General features: G+C 42.5%; 1 protein-coding gene across 1 annotated transcript; it reads right to left on the minus strand.

The window, feature by feature from the left end:
* Positions 1-15,503: 15,503 nt before the first annotated feature.
* Positions 15,504-17,191, minus strand: Spin2d (spindlin family, member 2D). The gene is made up of 2 exons (NM_001243002.1): positions 16,995-17,191; positions 15,504-16,321 (listed from the first exon to the last, which is right to left on the minus strand). The coding sequence occupies exon 2, from the start codon at positions 16,262-16,264 to the stop codon at positions 15,554-15,556; it is 711 nt and encodes a 236-aa protein (NP_001229931.1). The 5' UTR covers positions 16,265-16,321; positions 16,995-17,191; the 3' UTR covers positions 15,504-15,553.
* Between the last annotated feature and the right edge of the window lie 9,506 nt (positions 17,192-26,697).

Consider the following 26,697-nt stretch of genomic DNA (forward strand, 5'->3'; position numbering starts at 1 on the left):
CTCAGGAATGGCTCACACATAAGCCTCTGTCATACATGCCTGCGCTCGCAGCCACTCACATGGCCATGTGCTAGGCCCATAACAAGGATAGCCCCACCTGCTAGAGCATCCTCAGATATACCCTGTTCCAGCCAGTCAGAGGGATACACTCTTGGGGTAGAGAGGGACTGGTTGCATATCTTCCCTTTCTGAGGATGAAGGTTCTGTGTGAGGCAGTAGAGTGAGAATGGCAAGTGGGAAATTGTATATCAGGGTACCATCTGCTGAGGTTTCAGAGATAGGTCCAAGTGGCCAAGATGGATCCAAACTTTTCAGGGGTGACAGTGGGGTCAGAAGTAAGCAGAGCCCACACTGGCCTCCTAGGTGATATCTAAGAGCTTCACTTTCATCTGGACCTGGAGCTTGCACCATGTTTATTGTGGGTCCTACTTGCTCATTTACACCCGACAGGCCCCCATGCTGGGGCCACCTCATGCTAAGGGTTATGCTAGGACCATGTCAGGAATGCAGGCCTGCCACTGGGCCCACCTCACTGGTAAGCTCCTCAGGAGTGCTCATTCAACTCTTTCCAGGCAATCAGAAATGTACACCCAGGGAGGTAGAGTATAACTAGGTATGTTTGCTCACCCCAAGGGAGAGAAGGAGGCTCAAAGGGGAATATGGCTATGTAGGATCGCCCAGAAGGGTGACTGGATGCAGGTAGCTCTGTGCATCTGAAGCTTGTTGGGGCCAAGAAAAAGGGACTGTAGAAGAGTCCAGGGACCGAGACTGAGGATGGCATATGATAAGAGTCCAGAGGTGGTTTGTCCTGCTGTTCACCTCAGCTCTCGTGCCAGGTGTGGGGGCTGGGGCCAGTCACATTCTCCTGATCCCAGGGTTAACTACCCAGAGGAGAATTGTGAAAGCCTACCAAGTACCTGCCCAGGCCTCGGGAGGCTGAAACATAGGCCTCAGAAAGATGCCTCAGTAACATAACGGGGGTGTTAGAGATCTCTGGAGAGATCTACCTAATGCAAGAACGAATGCAAGCTCATTGCCACACAGGCACCTTGCAGGTCCAGGTGGGCCAGAACCACACAGTCACAGAAACAGGGGCCCGCCATTTGTAATAGAATAATCCTGGTATCTCATAAAGGAACAAAGGAGCGAACTGAATGTACCTTAGCAGGCAATTTCTTTCTGTAAAATAAATAAATTAAAATAAAATAGTGATGCCAAGGTCTCAAAGTAGGCAGTGACGTGCAGGATGGTGCTTGTGAGGTGTGGGGAGACAGTAAGAAATGACATGGTCTAGGTGGCTTCTTCTCTTCCTTCACAGGAGGTTCTTGGCTGCTCATTATTAGCTGAGGCACAACTTTCCAGTCTTTTCTTAAGTGAGAATGTGAAACATTTAGAAATGGAGAAACATGGGTGAATGCAGAATTAGAGATGACTGGGTGTGCAAGCATTTCATGAATCCCAGAAAGCTTACCTGCAAGAATGCTTATGGAAAAACAAAAGGAACTCTGTGGAAAGGAGGGAACAAGAAAAAGCAGACACAGCAGCCTTAAATTAAATCTGTTTGTTGGAGGAAAAATGACTGAAGCTCTCACACCACTTATGCAGGCCTGGTGGACCAGACGGGCTTGCACTTGTGCCTTCATGGCCCATCATAGACCTACACAAATGACCAGTATGTTGCAGGTGTTTTGCAACTGGGCAGAACTGGAAGGAATGTAGCCTACCTAGGTGGGCCAGTTGGATTTCAGCAGAAAAGTACTGGTGGGTCAGCAGCTGTGAGTGTTGGATGGACACACAAACAGCATTCTCTGAGAAGGTTTTCAGTGAAGCAGTTCTCCTTTACTGGGGGCTAACAAGGATTATATAAACCTTGGGGAGTGGGTATGGGTCTGGGGGTTGAGTGCACAACCTTTTCTGAGGTGCTGGGAATGCTTCATTTGTATGAAGAGTAATTCCGGGTGCATGCTGGACATGGCCTTATAAGGAGAGAGGAAGTTAGACCTGTAACTTTGGCCTGCTGGCTGTGTGACTACCTCCAGGGTGGGGAAGGTAAGGGGTCACACAGTCTCTATCGCCTGGGACATGCATGCCCAGAGCAAGGAGGAAGACAGTCCTGCTCCACGTGGTCTCAGGACCAGGCTTTCGGGGTTTGGACATGTCTCCACCTCACCCTTGCCATGGACTGGCTCCCCCAGTCAAAAGGCTCTCCAGCCCCACACCTCCCCACTTTGGTTTTATAGAGGAGAAAGTAGCCTCTATGCTGGGAATGGCTTGTTACTGAACCAGAAACTTATTGGCAGTGGTTCTTTTTCAATGCTACTCATCTGCCCTTTTAGAAGTTATAGAATTCAACTGAAGTGAAAACATACCATACCAAATATCATGGAGCACAATTAACACAGCATTAAGTGAAGAATCCAAAGCACTAAATGCCTTCCTAAAGAAATTTCAAGAGATCCTATACAAGCGAGTTAAAAGCACACCTAAAAGCTCTACAACAGAAAGAAGCAACGTGCTCCAAAGAAGAGTAGATGTCAGGATGTTGGAGGCTCAGGGCTGAAATCAACCAGGGAGAAACCAAGAGAATGATACAAACAATCAACAAAACCAAGAGCTAGTTTTTAAAGAAAATCAACAAGATATATATGATATACCCTTAGCCAAACTAACTAAAGGGCACAGAGACAGTACGCAAATTAACAAAATCAGAAATGAAAAGGGGACATAACAACAGAATCTGAGGAAATTTTAAAAAATCAGCTAAAGCTACTACAAAAGCCTTTAGCTCTACAAAACTGAAAAATCTAGATGGCTTTCTGTACTAAAGTGTAATCAAGGTCAGGTAAATTATCTAAACAGTCCTATATTGCCTAAGGAAATACATAGAAGTATCAAAAATCTCCCAATCAAAAAGCCTGACAGTTTTAGTGCAGAATTCTACCAGTCCACAAAATAGAAACAAAAGGAACACTACCTATCTTATTCTATGAAGCCACAATTACTCTGATACCTAAAATCACACAAAGACCCAACAAAGAACAAGAACTTCAGACCAATCTTGCCTATGGATATTTTTTGGAGACCATACTGTGAGAAAGGAAGCCTTTCGCAGCTTCCCATCCTAATAAGCCAAATGGTCTTGTGTTAAGGAGCTGGTCGCCTCCTCCTCCCTATCTCATGCTGGCACCAAAGACCCTAAAAAGACTGAATTATCCTTATCTCTTCCTGACTCCCAAGACTTCTAAGGACATGAGTTATGTGCTGAGCCCAGCCTGAAACCCAGGACAGTTAAGGAGGAATCTACATTCCGGAGATAAGACTCAGAGTGCCTCCCGCCTGCAATCTGAATTCGGCCTTCATGTCCTCAGATGCCCACTTCTTTGTTCTTTGTTAATTACCCCTCAGACTCTCCCTATTTCCCCTCGATGTGTGCTTATAACCTGGCATTTCAGCCTAATAAACTGAGACCTTGACAGGAATCCTCCTTGGTCTCTGTTCTTCTTTCTTGCTCATTTCTCTTCCAGGTTTTCTGTCCCCCTTGCACCCACGAATAACTGGGTCTGCTGGACGGGACAGATATTGATGCAAAAGTACTCAACAAAATTCTTGCAAACTGAATCTAAGAATACATCAAAACCTTTATTCACCATGATCAAGTGGGTTTCATCCCATACAGGGATTGTTCAGTATATGCAACTCCTTCAACATAATATACTATATAAACAAACCCAAGGAAAGAAACCACATGATCATCTCATTAGATGCTGAAACAGCCTTCAATAAAATGTAACACCCATTCATGTTAAAAGTCTTGGAAAGATCAGGAGTTCACGGCTCATTTCTAAACATAATAAAAGCAATATACTGATAATAAACAGGCAACATGAAATTAAATGGAGAGAAACTAAAGCAATTCCACTAAAGCCAGGGACAAGACAAGGTTGCCCACTCTTTCCTTATCTATTCAATGCAGTACTCAAAATTCTAGCTAGAACAAGTGGACAATATAAGGAAATCAAGGGAATACAAATTGGAAAGGACTAAGGCAAAGTATCACTATTTTCAGATGATATGACAGTATATATAAGTAACCCCCAAAATTCCACCAGAGAACTACTACAGCTGAAAAACAACTTTAGGGAGCTGGAGAGATGGCTCAGCAGTTAAGAGCACCAACTGCTCTTCCAGATGTCCTGAGTTAAATTCCTAGCAACAACATGGTGGCTTATAACCATCTGTAATGACATTTGATGCCCTCTTCTGGTGTGTCTGAAGAGAGCAATGGTGTACTCGTATACATAAAATAAATAAATAAATCTTTACAAAACCAAGACAAAACAACAGCAACATAAAACAAAGTGGTAAAAAATGGTCCTGGTCTACCTGTAGAATGAAAATTGATCCATATTTACTTATTTATTTATTTATTTATTTTGGGGGGTTTTTTGAGACAGGGTTTCTCTGTGTAGCCTTGGATGTCCTGGAACTCACTTTGTATATCAGGCAAACTTGGAACTCAGAAATCTGCCTACCCCTACCTCCCAAGTGCTGTGATTAAAGGCATGTGTCACCACGCCCCAGCTCTGATTGATATTTATAACTCTGCACAAAATTTAAATTCAAGTGGATCAAGGACCTGAACATAAAACAGGATGCACTAAATCTTATAGAACAGAAAGTAGAAAGGCCTTTGAATGCCATTTTTGCAGGAGACAATAGCCTGAACAGCATACCAATGGCTCAGGATCTAAGATCAAATATTGATAAATGGGACCTCATGAAACTGAAAAGCTTTTGTAAGGCAAAGGACAGTGTCAAATGGCAAATCAGCAGCCTATAGATGGGAAAAGGGCCTACACCAACCCTACATCTGACAGACGACTAATATCCATATTCACAAATAACCAAATAATTCAATTAAAATATGGAGTGCAGAGCTAAACAGAAAATTCTCAAAAGAGAAATCTCAAATGGCCAAGAAGCACTTAAAGAAATGGTCAAAGTCCTTAGTCATCAGGGAAATGCAAATCACAACAACTCTGAGGTTCCATCTTGTATCCATCAGAAATGGTAAGATCAAAAAGTCAAGAGATAGCACATACTGGCAAGGATATTGAGCAAGGGGAACATTCCTTGATTGCTAGTAGGAGTGCAAACTTGAACAATCTCTAGAAATCAATTTGGCAGCTTCTCAGAAAACTTGCAATAGTTCTATTTCAAGACCAAGCTATACCTCTCCTAGGCATATACCTGAAAGATGCTCCAACATCCCATAAAGACACTTGGTCTGCAATGATTAAAGCAGGTTTATTTGTAGTAGCCAGAATGGATGGAACTTGAGTATATCATCCTGAATGAGGTAAAAAAAATCCTATATAGGATATACATACATGACAGGTGCATGTTGTCCTCTGAGAGGCTCCACCAGCAGCTTACTAAGACAGATACAGGCACCCACAGCCAAACAATGAATGGAGCTTGACGACTCATGGATTTATATGGGAAAGGATTGTGGGCCAAAGGGTATAGACACTCCCCAAGAAGACAAACAAAATCAACTAACTTGCAACCTTGAGGATCTTGGAGTCTGAACCACCAACCAAAGAACATATACCGGCTGAACCTAGGCCTTCCCACATATATCTAGCAGATGTGCTGTTTGACCTTCATGTGGGTCACAAACAACTGGAACTGGACCTACCCACAAAGCTGTTGCCTGTCCATGGGTTATCTTTTTTCTACTTGGACTGCCTTGTTTGGCCTTAGTAGGAGAGGATGCACATAGCCTCCCAGAGACTTGAAGTGCCAGGATAGAGGGATATGCAATGGGTCCCCAGTCACTCAGAGGAGAAAGGGAAGTGGGAGAATTGTGGGAGGGAAGGAGGGACAAAGATGGTGAGTAGGGAGAAGGAAGTAAAGTGAATACTTGAAAAATAAATAAAATTAAAATTAAAAACAGTCAAATTGGATGCTAAATACAACAAAACACTAATGCCAGAAATACCCATCTAAGCTAGCAGAAATGGGTCTGTGAAAGAGGAACTGCTGGTGTTGGTTTAGCAAAAACACATGATGTAGAAAAGAAGACTACAGCTGCCCTGGTGAGGTGTGCTGGTCTTTTGTCATTTTTGATGCAATGAACTTATTGAGTCAATGCTTGGTAGGCAGTGAGCATCAACAAGATTTGACACCTTCTTTCAATGTCTGGAAGACCCTTGCTTCTTCCATGTGTGGCTTTGGGAAGAACTCAGCATCAGGAACAAGAAACATTCTTCCTTTGTGAGGCAATAACAAAGCTTGCTAAAGGAGGGAAGAGGACACACTCACAGTCCTCAGAGAGGCTTTAGAAGCATGGGAAAGGAAAACAAAGAAAGCATGAGGACAGAGACTCATGCCCTGGACTCTACATGAATATATATATGGCAGAGCACTGAAGCACTTGGCTGGCATTGACAAGTCTTCTTCCCAGGAAGCAAACATTTCCAATCAGCAGTATACAGTCAAAGAAATTAGTTGGACAAAGCCACGGTTCACAGCCATAGCCCTTTTGTATTTATAGAACCCTTCCCCAAAATAGAGGCATAACTTTAATTTTTTTAAGAGGCTGCTTTTAATGATGGTTAATAAATACTTTAACCTCCCTTTTAGCCCACCACCCACCAGAGGTAGCAGAAAAGAAAGGATACAGGGGAAGTGCACCTGTTTAGGAATAGTTCTTTGGAGCAACTTCCATCAATATTTTCTGGAAATCAGTAGTTCAGTTCACAGGTCAGCAACTGCATCTCAGTCTACTCCCAAACACTTCATGGATAAACCAGCAGTCCAGTTCTATAGAGTTGGGCTAGCAAACCTGAATCAGTATCAGTGACACTAACTAGCAGAGAGAGCCAGGCCTCAGCCTTGGCATGAGTCAGCAAGAGGGACCAGGACCAAGAGAACCCCAAGGAAAGTTCCCCACTGTGCCTCTCTCAAGAAAATACCATCAGCAAAGGCACAAGATCAAGAAGTGTTTAGCTATGTAAGTAAGCCAAGCTCAGCCACCTTCCCTGTCCATCTAGCCCTTCTTATAATTCCTCCAAACATCACATGTCTATGGGCCTTGCCACAGCATGTTTCTTGTCTCAGCATGAGTCTCCCTCAGCTGACATAACTGTGACCATCAGTTGGAGTCCTCAGAAGTGGTAAGAAGCCAAAGGACACCACCAGAAGTTCTCCAGTGAGTTTCTCCCCATAGAGTCCCAACAAACAAAGTCTAACTACAAAATGTAAGGCAGACCAACACACATATTTCATTAGTGAAGAGTCCCTCATCACACATCATCCTTTCATGTGCTTGTTTAGCAGAACATCCTTTCACCTGTGTCTGCTTCAGTAAAATGTTCTTTCATTTGTTTGCCTTAGACAAACACCATGCAACACAACTGACTGTCCAAAGAACCCATAAGTTTCCATTTCAGAGAGGTACACACATTTCCTTCAGGGTTAGCTCTCAGTTTTAGCAGAAAGGGAAAACTTGTTTGAATAAAAGGTACCTCGAAGGTGTCAGGAGCTATAGGTTTTGTAGGGAGTTTAATCAGAAAGGGCAGCTTCCCTTTGCCTGGGCAAGGAATGGAGCCACCTGTGGCTTCAGGCAGCTGTGACAGAACATGAACAGGCAAGTTCTCTCTATATCATGGAGACTTCAGGCACAATCAGCAGACGCCCTCCCACCCAGGAAGGCAAGGACAATTCCAGCAGCAAAAGGACAGTGACAAGACTGCTATTCCTGGATCCACTAAGGGACCATTTCCCAGAAAAAATACTTGTCCTTTGCCCAGAGCAAGCTAGGAACTCTTACTAGCTTTTTCAGGCTGCTGGCTATCACAGACTCTGAAAAAAGAAAGGCCTGAGATATATGCAATGTTGATTTGTGGTTGAAACTGTCCAAGTAGTCCCTGTTGAAATGGCCTTTAGTGTCCCTTCAGTGCACCTGCATGCCCTCACAAGGCCATTTTTCCCCTGGGCCTTCGTGCTCCCCCACCTCCCAAACCTACCCACCAAGCTACCTTATCTCTCTCCACCCAGAGACAGCCTTTCTTCTTGGAATTGCTTCTCCCAGGGTTACCTCTTTAATGTCTCCATCACTAGGTATGCATCGGTCCTTCTGGACTCCCAGGTCCTTGAGCCTCTCCTCAGGGTCCTCTCTGATTGGCTCACCCTGCCCACCCTTGCTGTATACCTCTTTACACTGCTGTGTGTATCCTTCTTCTTGAATTCCTTAGTTTTCCTGAAAGCCAGAAGGTGCCACCATGCCTCACCCTGCTTCCACACCTCTTCCCAATCTATATTTCTTTCTTCACTCTGTTCCTCTTCCAGGGAGTGTCTCTCTGCCACCCCTCTCTCTTTGGCTTCCTTCCACCTCTCTTTGGGCAGTCATATCCTTCTGCCCAATCCTCCACCACCCATTTCCAGTTCCTTCTCCTCTCCCCCACCAAGACCAGACCAGATGAGTCCCATTCCATTTTTATTTTTTTTTTTTTTTTTTTTTTTTTTTTTTTTTTTTAGGTCCTGGGTACCATTTTACCAAATGACAGTTAATTTGTTTTTTTTTTTTTTTTTTATTAGGTATTTAGCTCATTTACATTTCCAATGCTATACCAAAAGTCCCCCTTACCCACCCACCCCCACTCCCCTACCCACCCACTCCCCCCCTTTGGCCCTGGCGTTCCCCTGTACCGGGGCACACAAAGTCTGCGTGTCCAATGGGCCTCTCTTTCCAGTGATGGCCGACTAGGCCATCTTTTGATACATATGCAGCTAGAGTCAAGAGCTCAGGGGTACTGGTTAGTTCATAATGTTGTTCCACCTATAGGGTTGAAGATCCCTTTAGCTCCTTGGGTACTTTCTCTAGCTCCTCCATTGGGAGCCCTGTGATCCATCCATTAGCTGACTGTGAGCATCCACTTCTGTGTTTGCTAGGCCCCGGCATAGTCTCACAAGAGACAGCTACATCTGGGTCCTTTCAGTAAAATCTTGCTAGTGTATGCAATGGTGTCAGCATTTGGAAGCTGATTATGGGGTGGATCCCTGGATATGGCAGTCTCTACATGGTCCATCCTTTCATCTCAGCTCCATACTTTGTTTCTGTAACTCCTTCCATGGGTGTTTTGTTCTCACTTCTAAGGAGGGGCATAGTGTCCACACTTCAGTCTTCATTTTTCTTGAGTTTCATGTGTTTAGGAAATTGTATCTTATATCGTGGGTATCCTAGGTTTTGGGCTAGTATCCACTTATCAGTGAGTACATATTGTGTGAGTTCCTTTGTGATTGTGTTACCTCACTCAGGATGATGCTCTCCAGGTCCATCCATTTGGCTAAGAATTTCATAAATTCATTCTTTTTAATAGCTGAGTAGTACTCCATTGTGTAGATGTACCACATTTTCTGTATCCATTCCTCTGTTGAGGGGCATCTGGGTTCTTTCCAGTTTCTGGCTATTATAAATAAGGCTGCTATGAACATAGTGGAGCATGTGTCCTTCTTACCAGTTGGGGCTTCTTCTGGATATATGCCCAGGAGAGGTATTGCTGGATCCTCCGGTAGTACTATGTCCAATTTTCTGAGGAACCGCCAGACTGATTTCCAGAGTGGTTGTACAAGCCTGCAATCCCACCAACAATGGAGGAGTGTTCCTCTTTCTCCACATCCTCGCCAGCATCTGCTGTCACCTGAATTTTTGATCTTAGCCATTCTCACTGGTGTGAGGTGGAATCTCAGGGTTGTTTTGATCTGCATTTCCCTGATGATTAAGGATGTTGAACATTTTTTCAGGTGCTTCTCTGCCATTCGGTATTCCTCAGGTGAGAATTCTTTGTTCAGTTCTGAGCCCCATTTTTTAAGGGGGTTATTTGATTTTCTGAGGTCCACCTTCTTGAGTTCTTTATATATGTTGGATATTAGTCCCCTATCTGATTTAGGAGAGGTAAAGATCCTTTCCCAGTCTGTTGGTGGTCTTTTTGTCTTATAGACAGTGTCTTTTGCCTTGCAGAAACTTTGGAGTTTCATTAGGTCCCATTTGTCAATTCTCGATCTTACAGCACAAGCCATTGCTGTTCTGTTCAGGAATTTTTCCCCTGTGCCCATATCTTCAAGGCTTTTCCCCACTTTCTCCTCTATAAGTTTCAGTGTCTCTGGTTTTATGTGAAGTTCCTTGATCCACTTAGATTTGACCTTAGTACAAGGAGATAAGTATGGATCGATTCGCATTCTTCTACATGATAACAACCAGTTGTGCCAGCACCAATTGTTGAAAATGCTGTCTTTCTTCCACTGGATGGTTTTGGCTCCCTTGTCGAAGATCAAGTGACCATAGGTGTGTGGGTTCATTTCTGGGTCTTCAATTCTATTCCATTGGTCCACTTGTCTGTCTCTATACCAGTACCATGCAGTTTTTATCACAATTGCTCTGTAGTAAAGCTTTAGGTCAGGCATGGTGATTCCACCAGAGGTTCTTTTATCCTTGAGAAGAGTTTTTGCTATCCTCGGTTTTTTGTTATTCCAGATGAATTTGCAAATTGCTCCTTCTAATTCGTTGAAGAATTGAGTTGGAATTTTAATGGGGATTGCATTGAATCTGTAGATTGCTTTTGGCAAGATAGCCATTTTTACAATGTTGGTCCTGCCAATCCATGAGCATGGGAGATCTTTCCATCTTCTGAGATCTTCTTTAATTTCTTTCTTCAGGGACTTGAAGTTTTTATCATACAGATCTTTCACTTCCTTCGTTAGAGTCACGCCGAGATATTTTATATTATTTGTGGCTATTGAGAAGGGTGTTGTTTCCCTAATTTCTTTCTCAGCCTGTTTATTCTTTGTGTAGAGAAAGGCCATTGACTTGTTTGAGTTAATTTTATATCCAGCTACTTCACCGAAGCTGTTTATCAGGTTTAGGAGTTCTCTGTTGGAATTTTTAGGGTCACTTATATATACTATCATATCATCTGCAAAAAGTGATATTTTGACTTCCTCTTTTCCAATTTGTATCCCCTTGATCTCCTTTTGTTGTCGAATTGCTCTGGCTAATACTTCAAGTACTATGTTGAAAAGGTAGGGAGAAAGTGGGCAGCCTTGTCTAGTCCCTGATTTTAGTGGGATTGCTTCCAGCTTCTCTCCATTTACTTTGATGTTGGCTACTGGTTTGCTGTAGATTGCTTTTATCATGTTTAGGTATTGGCCTTGAATTCCTGATCTTTCCAGAACTTTTATCATGAATGGGTGTTGGATCTTGTCAAATGCTTTTTCTGCATCTAACGAGATGATCATGTGGTTTTTGTCTTTGAGTTTGTTTATATAATGGATTACATTGATGGATTTTCGTATATTAAACCATCCCTGCATCCCTGGAATAAAACCTACTTGGTCAGGATGGATGATTGCTTTAATGTGTTCTTGGATTCGGTTAGCGAGAATTTTATTAAGAATTTTTGCATCGATGTTCATAAGAGAAATTGGTCTGAAGTTCTCTATCTTTGTTGGATCTTTCTGTGGTTTAGGTATCAGAGTAATAGTGGCTTCATAAAATGAGTTGGGTAGAATACCTTCTACTTCTATCTTGTGAAAAAGTTTGTGCAGAACTGGAGTTAGATCTTCTTTGAAGGTCTGATAGAACTCTGCACTAAACCCGTCTGGTCCTGGGCTTTTTTTGGCTGGGAGACTATTAATAACTGCTTCTATTTCTTTAGGGGATATGGGACTGTTTAGAAGGTCAACTTGATCCTGATTCAACTTTGGTACCTGGTATCTGTCCAGAAATTTGTCCATTTCGTCCAGGTTTTCCAGTTTTGTTGAGTATAGCCTTTTGTAGAAGGATCTGATGGTGTTTTGGATTTCTTCAGGATCTGTTGTTATGTCTCCCTTTTCATTTCTGATTTTGTTAATTAGGATTTTGTCCCTGTGCCCTTTAGTGAGTCTAGCTAAGGGTTTATCTATCTTGTTGATTTTCTCAAAGAACCAACTCCTCGTTTGGTTAATTCTTTGAATAGTTCTTCTTGTTTCCACTTGGTTGATTTCACCCCTGAGTTTGATTATTTCCTGCCGTCTACTCCTCTTGGGTGAATTTGCTTCCTTTTTTTCTAGAGCTTTTAGATGTGTTGTCAAGCTGCTAGTATGTGCTCTCTCCCGTTTTTTCTTGAAGGCACTCATAGCTATGAGTTTCCCTCTTAGAAATGCTTTCATTGTGTCCCAAAGGTTTGGGTACGTTGTGGCTTCATTTTCATTAAACTCTAAAAAGTCTTTAATTTCTTTCTTTATTCCTTACTTGACCAAGGTATCATTGAGAAGAGTGTTGTTCAGTTTCCATGTGAATGTTGGCTTTCTGTTATTTATTTTGTTATTGAAGATCAGCCTTAGTGCATGGTGATCTGATAGGATACATGGGACAATTTCAATATTTTTGAATCTGTTGAGGCCTGATTTGTGACCTATTATGTGGTCAATTTTGGAGAAGGTACCATGAGGTGCTGAGAAGAAGGTATATCCTTTTGTTTTAGGATAAAATGTTCTGTAGATATCTGTCAGATCCATTTGTTTCATCACTTCTGTTAGTTTCAGTGTGTCCCTGTTTAGTTTCTGTTTCCATGATCTGTCCATTGGTGAAAGTGGTGTGTTGAAGTCTCCCACTATTATTGTGTGAGGCGCAATGTGTGCTTTGAGCTTTACTAAAGTTTCTTTAGTGAATGTGGCTGCTCTTGTATTTGGAGCATAGATATTCAGAATTGAGAGTTCCTCTTGGAGGATTTTACCTTTGATGAGAATGAAGTGTCCCTCCTTGTCTTTTTTGATGACTTTGGGTTGGAAGTCAATCTTATCAGATATTAGGATGGCTACTCCTGCTTGTTTCTTCATACCATTTGCTTGGAAAATTGTTTTCCAGCCTTTCATTCTGAGGTAGTGTCTATCTTTTTCTCTGAGATGAGTTTCCTGTAAGCAGCAAAATGTTGGGTCTTGTTTGTGTAGCCAGTTTGTTAGTCTATGTCTTTTTATTGGCGAGTTGAGACCATTGATGTTAAGAGATATTAAGGAAAAGTAATTGTTGCTTCCTGTTATTTTAGTTGTTAAAGGTGGCATTCTGTTCTTGTGGCTGTCTTCTTTTAGGTTTGTTGAGGGATTACCTTCTTGTTTTTTCTAGGGCGTTGTTCCCGTTCTTGTATTGGTTTTTTTCTGTTATTATCCTTTGAAGGGCTGGATTCGTGGAGAGATAATGCGTGAATTTGGTTTTGTCGTGGAATACTTTGGTTTCTCCCTCTATGATAATTGAGAGTTTGGCTGGGTATAGTAGCCTGGGCTGCAGTTTGTGTTCTCTTAGTGTCTGTATAACATCTGTCCAGGCTCTTCTGGCTTTCATAGTCTCTGGTGAAAAATCTGGTGTGATTCTGATAGGCTTGCCTTTATATGTTACTTGACCTTTTTCCCTTACTGCTTTTAGTATTCTATCTTTATTTAGTGCATTTGATGTTCTGATTATTATGTGTCGGGAGGAATTTCTTTTCTGGTCCAGTCTATTTGGAGTTCTGTAGGCTTCTTGTATGTTCATATGCATCTCATTCTTTAGATTTGGGAAGTTTTCTTCAATAATTTTGTTGAAGATGTTTGCTGGACCTTTGAGTTGAAAATCTTCATTCTCATCCACTCCTATTATCCGTACGTTTGGTCTTCTTATTGTGTCCTGGATTTCCTGGATATTTTGAGTTAGGATCTTTTTGCATTTTCCATTTTCTTTGATTGTTGTGCCGATGTTCTCTATGGAATCTTCTGCACCTGAGATTCTCTCTTCCATCTCTTGTATTCTGTTGCTGATGCTCAAATCTATGGTTCCAGATTTCTTTCCTAGGGTTTCTATCTCTAGTGTTGCCTCGCTTTGAGTTTTCTTTATTGTGTCTACTTCCCTTTTTAGGTCTAGTATGGTTTTGTTCATTTCCATCACCTGTTTGTATGTTTTTTCCTCTTTTTCTGTAAGGACTTCTACCTGTTTGATTGTGTTTTCCTGTTTTTCTTTAAGGACTTGTAACTCTTTAGCAGTGTTCTCCTGTATTTCTTTAAGTGATTTATTAAAGTCCTTCTTGATGTCCTCTACCATCATCATGAGATATGCTTTTAAATCTAGGTCTAGGTTCTCAGGTGTGTTGGGGTTCCCTGGACTGGGCGAAGTGGGTGTGCTGGGTTCTGGTGATGGTGAGTGGTCTTGGTTCCTGTTAGTAAGATTCCTCCATTTACCTTTCGCCATCTGGTAATCTCTGGAGTTAGTAGTTATAGTTGACTCTGTTTAGAGATTGTTCTTCTGGTGATTCTGTTACCGTCTCTCAGCAGACCTGGGAGACAGATTCTCTCCTCTGAGTTTCAGTGCTCAGAGCACTCTCTGCTGGCAAGCTCTCTTACAGGGAAGGTGCGCAGATATCTTGTATTTGGACCTCCTCCTGGCCGAAGAAGAAGGCCCAAAACAGGACCTTTCTCAGACAGTGTGTTGCTTTGGCAGTTCCCAGGTGGTACAGACTCTCACCTAAGCAGACTAAATTCCTACGTTCCTTGGAGTCCCGGGACCAAGATGGCGACCGCTGCTGCTGTGGCTTAGGCTGCCTCCCCAGCCGGGTGGGCACCTGTCCTCCGGTCCGGAAGGTGGCCGGCTGTCCCCGGCCCACACAGGGTGCTGCCTCAGCGCCTCTGTGCTTCCGCCTGTTCCAGAAGCTGTCAGGTTCTCTGGCGCACCCTCTCACCTGTTCAGACTAATTTCCTAAGTTCGGCGGGTCTCGGACCAAGATGGCGACCGCTGCTGCTGTGGCTTAGGCCGCCTCCCCAGCCGGGCGGGCACCTGTCCTCCGGTCCGGACGGTGGCTGGCTGTCCCCGGCCCACAAAGGGTGCTGCCTCAGCGCCTCTGTGCTTCCGCCTGTTCCAGAAGCTGTCAGGTTCTCTGGCGCACCCTCTCGCCTGTTCAGACTAATTTCCTAAGTTCGGCGGGTCCCGGACCAAGATGGCGACCGCTGCTGCTGTGGCTTAGGTCGCCTCCCCAGCCGGGCGGGCACCTGTCCTCCGGTCCGGAAGGTGGCCGGCTGTCCCCGGCCCACACAGGGTGCTGCCTCAGCGCCTCTGTGCTTCCGCCTGTTCCAGAAGCTGTCAGGTTCTCTGGCGCACCCTCTCACCTGTTCAGACTAATTTCCTAAGTTCGGCGGGTCCCGGACCAAGATGGCGACCGCTGCTGCTGTGGCTTAGGCCGCCTCCCCAGCCGGCCCCATTCCATTTTTAGATGACTGCTTATGATACTAGCTCACTTTTCTCACAGGCTGAATTGACAGCTGCTCCATCCGTCCATTTTCCACTCACCAAACACACCCAGCAGAGTGCTTCAGACAGCATGCCATACCCACAGAAGCCTGCATTCTTCAAGACAACTGGTATGCCTGCATTGAGCCCAGGACACACTCAAGAACAGCAACCTGAGCCCATCTAGAAATTACAACTTCAACTTTATTTCCAAAGAAATTAACTTTATTTCTACAGTTGTGACAATGCCGTGATAAATAATTACAACTCTTTCTCCAAGTGAGTGACATGTATATGGACATCATCTTCATACTTGACGAGGTACACTCTAGGTTTGGTTTCAATCTGGTAAATGATCAGGCCATCCCTCTTGGAGCCGTCATCATTTGTGTATTCCACGTGTTTTCCTATCAGGCCATCCACAAGCTCCAGGTCGATGTCTAAAGAAGGGGGGTCACTGAACCCCTCCATGATTTGTAGGTCACCCTCTTTAAAGTCATCCAGAAGCTGGTACGTGTATAATATGGGATCTCTCTCATAAGTAATATAAAAGCTGTTATCCAAGATAGGCGCTTGGCTCAGGACCATCCCCCTCCACTCTTCCTTAGAGCCATGCTCACCCTCAAATAGATGATTAACTTCTTTGCCCACTATGGCATCAGCAAAGCTGGAATCAGTGACTCCGGATGATACCACCCTCTTGGAGATAACTTTTAGGGACAATACCCTCTTATCTTTGTAAAGTTCCAGAGCATGCACAGAGTCAATCCCATCATATTTAACCAGGTACAGGGAAGGGTTTACTGGCACCTGATCCAGCACAGTTCCATTCCACTGTGTGATATGCTCATCTCCTTCTTTCCACTTATGAGAAATTCTGCAGCCCACGATGTTCCTTTTGGGCAGGGCTGGAGATCTGCTCCTCTGCCTCTTCCGACCAGCTCTTTTCTTGGTCAGCTTTGAACTTTCCATGTCGTGTTATGCAGCTTTGCTGCCCTTCTGCTTCCTGGGTCCTGGAGGGCTCCAAGGCTGCAGTGTGAAAGGGGAGAGACAGTTGACTATGGGGGTAAATGATGAACTCTTCCCAGTGATTGCTTCCATGCTTTTTGCTGGTCCCTAACTGCTGGTGCCAGGAACCTGAGGATGAAGCTTGAAACCTGCCCTGGCACCTGGTTGTGTGGTGCTGTCTCTGGGGTTCCCTAACGCCCCTGTGAAGGAAGTACTAGAGAGTGCACTGGGGAAGGGGTGGCTGGTGTCCAATAGAATCAGGAATCCCCCAACAGGGGAACAAGAGACTCTCCTCAGTGACTGGCTGTTCTGTTCCCAGAGACTAGGTGCTCTGCTGAGTCTAGAGCCCTGCCCCCATAGGATAGCTGCAAATCTGTTTGGAAGTCCAGAAGAGCTGTAAAGTGCCTCTCCTCCCTCCACTTTAGTGTCCTGAGCTCCCCTGCCTGCTGCCCCCAGTCCTCTCTGCTTTCCCTGGCTGCTTCCAGGTACCTACCTCCAGGCTCCACCTTGCTCTTTCCAGAACCTCAGTCTGGCTCTGAAGGACATCCCAGTTCCTGCTGCTCACTGCAGATCCCCCCTCCCTTTGTCTTCCCCTGGGCGCCTGTTGCCACTGCTACTTAGTTTCTCCTGTGGGGCTCCGTCCCATCCTCCCCCCTACCCCCCACCGCTCCAGGAAGCCCACCTTTTAGCCTACCCTTTCTGGTGTCCTGCTGCCAGAGATAGTGGCTGCCAGAGGGGTCTCCAGACACTTTGTGGCCACTTTTGCTAAAAGCCCTAGGTGAGGTGAAGGAGTCCAGCCCAGGGAGAGCTCACCAGCAAGAGTTGTGTGAGCCGGTGGCAGAGCAGTTGAAGTGACCGTTGATGGTTTCCTGGTGCTGCTGGTGGGCTCGCGCTTGTCCTGGTGCTGCTGGTGGGCTCGCGCTTGTCCTGATGCTGCTGGTGGGCTCGCGCTTGTCCTGGTGCTGCTGGTGGGCTCGCGCTTGTCCTGGTGCTGCTGGTGGGCTCGCGCTTGTCCTGGTGCTGCTGGTGGGCTCGCGCTTGTCCTGGTGCTGCTGGTGGGCTCGTGCTTCCTTCTGTCTAGCTCACACAACTCCCCTGCCACCTGCAGATTCTGTGGAAGCCTGCTGCTCATTTTTCTTTCTGTGTATTTATTAGTGTGCCCTCTGGTTTATGTTATGCTAGCTTTATTGTTTCCTGGTTTCTTCACTGCCCGGTGTCGTTTTAGGTTTTTTGTTTGTTTGTTTGTTTGGTTGGTTGTTTGTTTGTTTGGTTGGTTTAGTTTGATTTTGTTGGTAGGTTTGTTTTATGCCTGGAGTCTTTCTCACACTTTTACTTTCAGTATTCTTTTTTGGTAAGTCTTCTCCTGGCTTCTTCATCCTGTTTAGTTCCTCAGTTCTTTTTTCTTGCTTCAGGCACATTGCTTCTGAAATTCTATGAATTCTTTCTCAAATAGTTAGAGGGCACCCCATTTTCCCCTCAAAGCACAGGGCCACTTGGTCCAAATTTGAATCTAAGGTAGTCTTAAACTGAACTATATTGTATGATTGCTGGTAGTTAGGTTAAGTCAGAGTTCCTCAGGAACTAGAGAAACTGGTTTGGCAGCCAAAAGGAGTTCCTTCCTTTTCCAAATGGCAGATACCTGTGATCCCATATCAAAGCCCATGCTGTCCTCCAGGTTATTTAAGTTCCTATTTACACTTGTTAAAGGTCTCAAAGCTAGGGCTAGGATCCTGTTCTGTCTCACTCCCTCCTCTACTCTAAAATCCCAGGCTGGTCCAGGTCATGGCTTTTACTCCTCAGCTTCTCTTCTACCTTATAACTAATATAACTGCTCCATATCCTGCTTTTCCTGCCCTATGTCCATTTATTTTTCTCACTGTTCTGGATGCTTCCAGATGTCTCTGGGTGTTCTCTTACCTACAATAAAAATCTTCACCACTAACCATAGAGTGCCCATTCTATACTGTGTTCCTAGCTTACATGGTCAAATTTACATATAAACACAAAGATCACAGATTTTTGCCATAAGTACATTTTGGTAATAGGTCATTTTACATACACAGTATGTTCACCTTCATAAAAATAAAGGTATTAATATACACTAGTAATGATTTTTGTCTGATTATACATATATTTTATAATTTACATATAATATATAAATGATATTCATGTATATATATATACACACATACATTTGGGATATATATATATATATGTATATATATATATATCCCAAATGTACAGCTAATTTTACTTACATTAGGCACAGGAATAATTCTTTGTATAACATAATGATAAATATACCTGTTACATGTTTCTTTAAAACAGCATGCATGCATATTTTGTACTTGAATACTTGGTTTTGAAGAAATTCTGCCTTGTTTTACTTTTAATTCACTGTCATTGTTATTTCAATTTGTAACCAATTTCTGCTAGTTTCTCACACATTCATGTGTTTGAGGTTCATATTTCTGTACTTCTGTTTATGTATATTTTGCAGTATGTAGTCTGTAATTCTGGACATAATATTAGATGTTGTATGAGGATGATTTCTATGAAATTTAAGTAAAACCATTTAAGGAGGGTTCCCTCCCCCAAATGGAATATTTATTGTTCGATATATTTGGCAAAAAACAAGCAGGCATTATTTAGGTAATGTGCATGAGAATGTATGTTTCTGTAGAGAGCAGGACCACAGTGGATATTTTAATGTGTTTCTCTAGAGTGCGGTACCAATTGGGCTTGTGATTGTGTTTTATTTGTAGAGTGCAGTGATGCAAGTGATGATGTAAATGTGTGCTTCTGTTGAGTATGGTATGCATTGTGCCTGTGAATGTGTCTTTCTTTTGTAATTTTTTATTAGACATTTTTAATTTACATTTTAAATGTTATTCCCTTTCCTAGTTTCCGCACTGAAAATCCCCTATCCCCTCCCCAGTCCCTCGGCTCCCCAACCCAACCACTCCCATTCCTGGTCCTAGAATTCCCCTATATTGGGGCATAAAGCCTTAACAAGACCAAGGGCCTCTCCTCCCATTGATGACCAAGTAGGCCATCCTCTGCTACATATATAGCTAGAGCCACAAGTTCTACCATGTGATTTCTTTGATTGGTAGTATAGCTCCAAGGAGCTCTGGGGTTACTGGTTAATTCATATTGATATTCCTCTATGGGGCGTTAGTCCCCTTCAGCTCACTGGGTATTTATCTGGCACCTTCATTGGGGACCTTGTGCTTTGTTTAATTTATGATCATCCACGTCTGTATTTGCCATGCACTGGCAGAGCTTTGCAGGAGAGAGCTGTATCAGGGTCCTGTCAGCAGGCTCTTGTTGGCATCTGCCTAGTGACTGGGTTCGGTGGTTGTTTATGGGGTGGATCCCCAAGTGGGCAGTCTCTGGATGGAAATTCCTTCAGGCTCTGCTCTGAATTTTGTCTCTGCAATTCCTTCCATGGGTATTTTGTTCCCTATTCTAAGAAGGAATGAAGTATTCTCACTTCGATCTTCCGTTTTGATTTTCATGTATTTTACAAATTGTATTTTGGGTATTCTAAGTTTCTGGGCTAATATCCACCCATCAGTGAGTGCATATCATGTGTGTTATTTTGTGATTGGGTTACATCACTCAGGAGGATAGCCTCCAGATCCATCCATTTGCCTAGGAATTTCATAAATTCATTCTTTTTAATAGCTGAGTAGTACTCCATTGTGTAAATGTACCAAATTTTCTGTATCCATTCCTCTATTGAGGGACATCTGGGTTCTTTCCAGCTTCTGGCTAGTATTAAAAATGCTGCTATGAACATATTTGGAGCATGTGTTCTTATTACCAGTTGGAACATCTTCTGTGTATATGCCCGGGAGAGGTATTGCTGGATCTTCCAGTAGTACTATGTCCAATTTTCTGAGGAAACACCAGACTGATTTCCAGAGTGGTTGTACCAGCTTGCAATCCTGGGAAGGAAGTTGGGTTAAATTGCCCTTTCAAGCTCTTTGAAGAATGAAGTTAGAATTTTGATGGGGATTGCATTGAATCTGTAGATTGCTTTCGGCAAGATAGCCATTTGGAGTATATTAATCCTTCCAATCCAAGAGCATGGGAGATCTTTCCATCTTCAGAGACCTTCTCCGATTTCTTTCTTTAGAGACTTGAAGTTCTATCATACAGATCTTTCACTTGCTTAGATTCACACCAAGATATTTTATATTATTTTTAATGATTGTGAAAAGTGTTGTTTCCCTAATTTCTTTCTCAGGCTGTTTATCGTTTGTGTAGAGGAAGGTCACTGATTTGTTTAAATTAATCTTATATACAGCCACTTTGCTGAACTTGTTTATCAGGTTTAGGAGTTTTAGGGTGAAATGTTTAAAGTCTCTTAAGTACACTACAATATCATCTGCAAATTGTGTTACTTTGACGTCTTCCTTTCCAATTTGTATCCCTTTGATCTCCTTTTGTTGTCTAATTGCTCTGGCTAGGACTTCAAGCACTATACTGAATAGGTAGGGAGAGAGTGGGCAGCCTTGCCAAGTTCCTGATTTTAGTGGGATTGCTTCAAGTTTCTCTCCATTTAGTTTGATGTTGGCAACTGGTTTGCTGTATATTGCTTTTACAATGTTTAGGTATGGGCCTTGAATTCCTAATCTTTCCAAGACAATTATCATGAATGGGTGTTGGATTTTGTCAAATGCTTTCTCAGTATCTAATGAGATGATCATGTAATTTTTGTCTTTGAGTTTGTTGATATATTGGATTACGTTCATGGATTTCGGTATATTGAACCATCCCTGCTTCCCTGGGAGGAAGCCTACTTGATCATGATGGATGATAATTTTGATGTGTTCTTTGATTTGGATAGTGAGAATTTTATTGAGTATTTTTCATTAATATTCATAAGGGAAATTGGTCTGAAGTTCTCGTTCTTTTTGGGGGTCTTTGTGTGGTTTAGGTATTAGAGTAATTGTGGCATCATAGAACGAATTGGGTAGAGTACCTTCTGTTTCTATTTTGTGGAACAGTTTGAGGAATAATGGTATTAGGTCTTCTTTGAATTTTTGATAGAACTCTCCATTAATCCAATCAGGTCCTGGGCTTTTTTTTGGTTGGGAGACTATTAATGACAGTTTCTATTTCTTTAGGGGATATGGGACTGTATAAATCATTAATCTGATCCTGATTTAACTTTGGTACCTGGTATCTGTCTGGAAAAGTGTCCATTTCTGTCTGGAAAAGTGTCCATTTCATGCAGGTTTTCCAGTTTTGTTGAATATAGGCTTTTATAGTAGGGTCTAATGATTTTTTTAGATTTCCTCAGGTTCTTTTGTTATGTCTCCCCTTTCATTTCTGATTTTGTTAATTAAGATGCTATCTCCGTGCCTTCTAGTTAATCTGGCTAAAGGTTTGTCTATTTTGTTAATTTTCTCAAAAAAACAGCTCTTGGTTTGGGTGATTCTTTCTATAGTTCTTTTTGTTTACACTTGGTTGATTTCAGCCCTGAATTTGTTTATTTCCTGCTGTCTACTCCTCTTGGGTGAATTTGCTTCTTTTTGTTCTAGAGCTTTCAGGTGTGATGTCAAGCCACTATTGTATGCTCTCTCTAGTTTCTTTTTGGAGGTACTCAGAGCTATGAGTTTTCTTTTTAGGACAGCTTTCAAGGTATCCCATAAGTTTGGGTACATTCATCTTCATAAATTTTACCTTTGTTGTGTCTTCATTTTCATTAAACTCTAGAAAGTCTTTAATTTCTTTATTTCTTCTTTGGCCAAGTTATCATTGATTACAGTGTTGTTCAGTTTCCACGTGTATGTGGGCTTTCTATTATTTATGTTGTTATTGAAGATCAGCCTTAGTCCATGGTGATCTGATAGGATGCATGGAATTATTTCAATCTTCTTGAGGCCCTTTTTGTGACCTATTATATGGTCAATTTTGTAGAGAATGTACCATGAAGTGCTGAGAAGAAAGTATATCCTTTTGTTTTAGGAAAAAATGTTCTGTAGATATCTGATAAATCCATTTGTTTCATAACTTCTGTTAGTTTCACTCTATCTCTGTTCAGTTTCTGTTTCCAGGATCTGTCCATTGATGAGAGTGAGGTGTTGAAATCTCCCATTATTATTGTGTTTGGTGCTATGTGTGTTTTGAGCTTTATGGAGCATAGATGTTCACAATTGAGAGTTCATCTTCATAAATTTTACCTTTGATGAGTATGAAGTTTCCCTCCTTATCATTTTGGATAACTTTAGGTTGATTTTATTCGATATTAGAATGGCTACTCCAGCTTGTTTCTTTCGACTATGTGATGGTTTGAATGTTCTTGGACCAGGGAGTGGCACCATGTGGACGTGTGGCCTTGTTGGAATAGGTGTGACCTTGTTGGAGTAGGTGTGTCACTTTGGGTGTGGGTATAAGATCCTCACGCTAGTTACCTGGAAGTCAGTCTTACACTAGCAGCTTTTGGATGAAGACATAGAACTCTCAGCTTTGCCTGTGCCATGCCTGCCTGGATACTGCCATGGTCCCACCATGATGATAATTGACTGAATTTCTGAACCTGTAATCCAGCCCCAAGTAAATGTTGTTTTTTTATAAGACTTGTCTTGGTCATGGTGTCCGTTCACAGCAGTAAAACCCTAACTGACAGACCATTTGCTTGGAAACTTGTTTTCTAGCCTTTTATTCTGAGGTGGTGTCCGTCATTGTCACTGAGGCAGGTTTCCTGTATGCAGCAAAATATTGGGTCCTTTTTACTTAACCAGTCTCTTAGTCTATGTCTTTTTACTGGGGAATTGAGTTCATTGATCTTAAGAGATATTAAGGAAGAAGCATTGATTTTTCCTGTTTTTTTTTTTTTGTTGTTGTTGTTGTTGTTAGAGTTGGAATTCTATTCATGTGGTTATCTTCTTTTAGGTTTGTTGAAAGATTACTTTCTTGCTTTTTCTAAGGTGTAGTTTCCCTCCTTGTGTTGGAGTTTTCCCTTTATTATCCTTTGCAGGGCTGGATTTGTGGAAAGATATTGTATACATTTTTGTTTTGTCATGGAATATCTTGGTCCAACTATGGTAATTGAGAGTTTTGCTGGGTTTAGTAGCCTGGGCTGGCATTTGTGTTCTTGTAGGTTCTGTATGACATCTGTCCAGGATCTTCTCGATTTCATAGTCTCTGGGGGCGGGGGGGGGGGAATCAGATGCAATTCTGATAGGTCTTTCTTTATACATTACTTAACCTTTTCCCCTTACTGCTTTTAATATTCTTTCTTTGTTTTGTGTACTTTGTGTTTTGATTTTTATGTGAGAAGAGGAATTTCATTTCTGGTCCAACCTATTTGGAGTTCTGTAGGCTTCTTGTATGTTCATGGACATTTCTTTCTTTAGGTTGGGGAAATTTTCTTCTATAATTTTGTTGAAGATATTTACTGACCCTTTATGTTGAAAATCTTCCTTCTAGTCTATACCTATTATCTTTAGGTTTGGTTTTCTCATTGTGTCCTGGATTTCCTGGATGTTTTGGGTTAGGATATTTTTGCATTTCACATTTTCTTTGATTGTTGTGTCAATGTTTTCTATAGTATCTTCTGGACCTAAGATTTACTCTTCTATCTCTTGCATTCTGTTTCTGATGCTTGCATCTATGGATCCTGACTTCTTTCCTAGATTTTCCATCTCCAGAGTTGTCTCCCTTTGTGATTTCTTTATTGTTTCTACTTCCACTTTTAGATGCTGGATGGTTTTGTTCAATTCTTTCACCTTTTTGTATGTGTTTTCCTGTAATTCTTTAAGGCATTTTTGTGTTTCCTCCTTAAGGGTTTCTACCTGTTTACCTGTGTTCTCCTGTATTTCTTTAAGGGAGTTATGTCCTTTTTATAGTCCTCCATCATCATCATGAGAAGTGACTTTAGATCCATATCTTGCTTTTCTGGTGTGATGGTGTATCCATCACTTGCTATGGTGGGAGAGTTGGGTTGTGATAATGCCAAGTAACCTTGTTTTCTGTTGCTTCTTTTATTACACTTGTCTCCAGCCATCTGATTTCCTCACGTGCTTCCTGCCCTTGGTATATCTGATTGGAGCCTGTCCTTCCTGTAATCCTGGTTGAGTCAGAACTCCTCAGCTGCCAGCTTTCTTTGTGATCCTGTCATTCCGGGATCCTTTGATCCTGAGATTCTGGGTGTGTCAAATTTCTTGGCAGTCAAGATTCCTCTGAGGTCCTGGTGTGACCAAGCCCCTGGGATCCTGGGGTCCTACAATCCTGGGTTTGTTAGAGTGCCTGGAAGTGGTACCTCCTCTGGGGACCATGGAGCTGACTCCTGAGTTCCAAACCAACGTAGTCCAGAGCTTTCCAGAAGGAACTCGAACCACTGGTTGGGGGAGAGGGGGGCTCCTGTGTCCCTGCTCCTGTTGGCTCCAGGCACTCCCAATTGTGTTGGAACAGATGTTGCATTCCACTCACCAGTGATCCTAAGATCCTGGGCATGCTAGGGTGCCTGGGGAATGGAGAGTCCTCTTGGGACCTTGGGACTTTTTGCCAAGCTTGAATCCAAGGTGGCCCTGCATTGGCTCTGACTGGAAGGATCCCCAAATGTATCATTTTCAAACTGCCATTCTACATATAACATTTCTAGTGCTGTGTGTCCTTTTGGGGAGTTACGAAAATCTTCAGAGAATTGGATCAGCTTAATGTGTGACTATTCTTTCACATTCACAATTTTAATATGGTATAACACACATGTGTAGATGACCTTGATTTCTGTTGCGATTTCTGGCCTGGATATGGGTTTTGACCTAGCTGCATCCAGGCCAGAAATTGCATTGGAAATCATTATTGATGCAGATCACTAGAAACCAAGCATAGTGATGACCTGTCCTATTTTTTCCAGTACAGCAAACTGATTAGTGTGTCATAGGGCAAGGTCAGGGATATTTACAGTAACATTTCCTTTCCCCCGTTCTTAAAATCACTTTAAATGTGTCAGCTTCTAACTGCTTTAGAATGGAAAGGCTAGACCAGTAACCAAAATCTACGAATGTGTTTCATACCAATCACATTGTGCCTAATGGCTGCTGCCTGGAGAACTTTATAAAGGAAAAATGGATGGGCTGCACATGGTTGTTCTCTCTCTCCATGTGCAAGGCGACCCCAACATGTTGGAAAGATAAATTTCTCTTGCTTTTTGCATCGATTTCCAGCTTTGCATTGTTCATTCAGTGAGTCCCCAGTAAGCTAAGGCTCAACAGAGTCTTACACTGGAACATGGCCTCCTCTTTATATCACATCTACATCAGATTTTACTACTTAAGAATTCCTCTTCACAAGTTGGAAGCTTAGCTGGGTGGGGTCTTGCCCTGAGGTCACTAGTCCTTTGATCCATCCGGGATCAGCTTTTTCTTTAAACTTCTTATCTCCTTGAGGATTTAGCTCTATTTCCTGAAAGTTCTTTTTCTTCTCAAACTGCACATTTTGTATTTTTTCTTGTTCAGCACATTCCTTTTCATTACTAATCAGTGAAAGGGTGACTATTACTAGCTATACAACAGAGTCAATTCTAGGCTGTTTTAAAATCTCCTCTGACACTGCTATTGTAAGAACTCGACCCTCAGTCAGTGGAACTTACTGTGAGATGTCCCCAAGTGAGACACCAAGAGCAGAGCAACAGATCGATGCAAAAGCAAGAGGTTTATTTTCTGGTGGTCGGAATCGACCTTCAATTAGTTCCCCAAGACAAGTGACTAGAAAGCGACCCCAAATGGCTAGTACAAGCAGTTTTTATACTTTTTAGGGGCACAGGTTACATCAGCAAGGTTTGGACTTATTGGCTAAGTATAGTGACCTTTAAATCTATTGGCAAGCAAGCATGGGCAAAACATGACATGCATTTGAACTCTACCTGGGACTTGCCAGAGGGTCAGGTGACTATCAGTCAGTACATTCTGCAGTTTTTCTCAAGAATATTCCAGCTCCTCCCAAGAACTGGGTGAAGAATGGAACTTGGCCTAGCCTTGATCCCAGGAGGGAAGAGAAGCTGTAGAGGTAGGGGAGTGTTAAGACTGGCAAATCCCTTAGGGCCCTTCATTCCCCTGTTTTTCTTTTCATACGAGAGATGACAAGATGCCAATATATAATATTTTTGGAATAGTCAGTAATGTCTTCTCTGTGTAAAATAAACTGTCTCAAATACACGGCCTTTTCACCTCTCTTCTTTTTTTTTTTTAACATCAATTGAAGATTAAATAATAAAAACCAAATTAAAAGGGGCAAAACATATCTCCCTGAAGTGGAAACTTCTAGTTTCTTTACACAGTTATGTCCAATGATGTTTTGCTGGGGCACACAGGTGAAATGATGTCTTGCTAAAAGCACAGGGTCCTGTGTCTGCTCCACCACCAAGCTCAGCCACCTGG

This window comes from Mus musculus, chromosome X, assembly GCF_000001635.26.
Source record: "Mus musculus strain C57BL/6J chromosome X, GRCm38.p6 C57BL/6J".
Taxonomy (NCBI): Eukaryota; Metazoa; Chordata; class Mammalia; order Rodentia; family Muridae; genus Mus; species Mus musculus.

Bases quoted from the DNA above. Each gene is read 5' to 3' on its own strand.
- Spin2d (NM_001243002.1), bottom strand. From the start codon at position 16,264: ATGGAAAGTTCAAAGCTGACCAAGAAAAGAGCTGGTCGGAAGAGGCAG.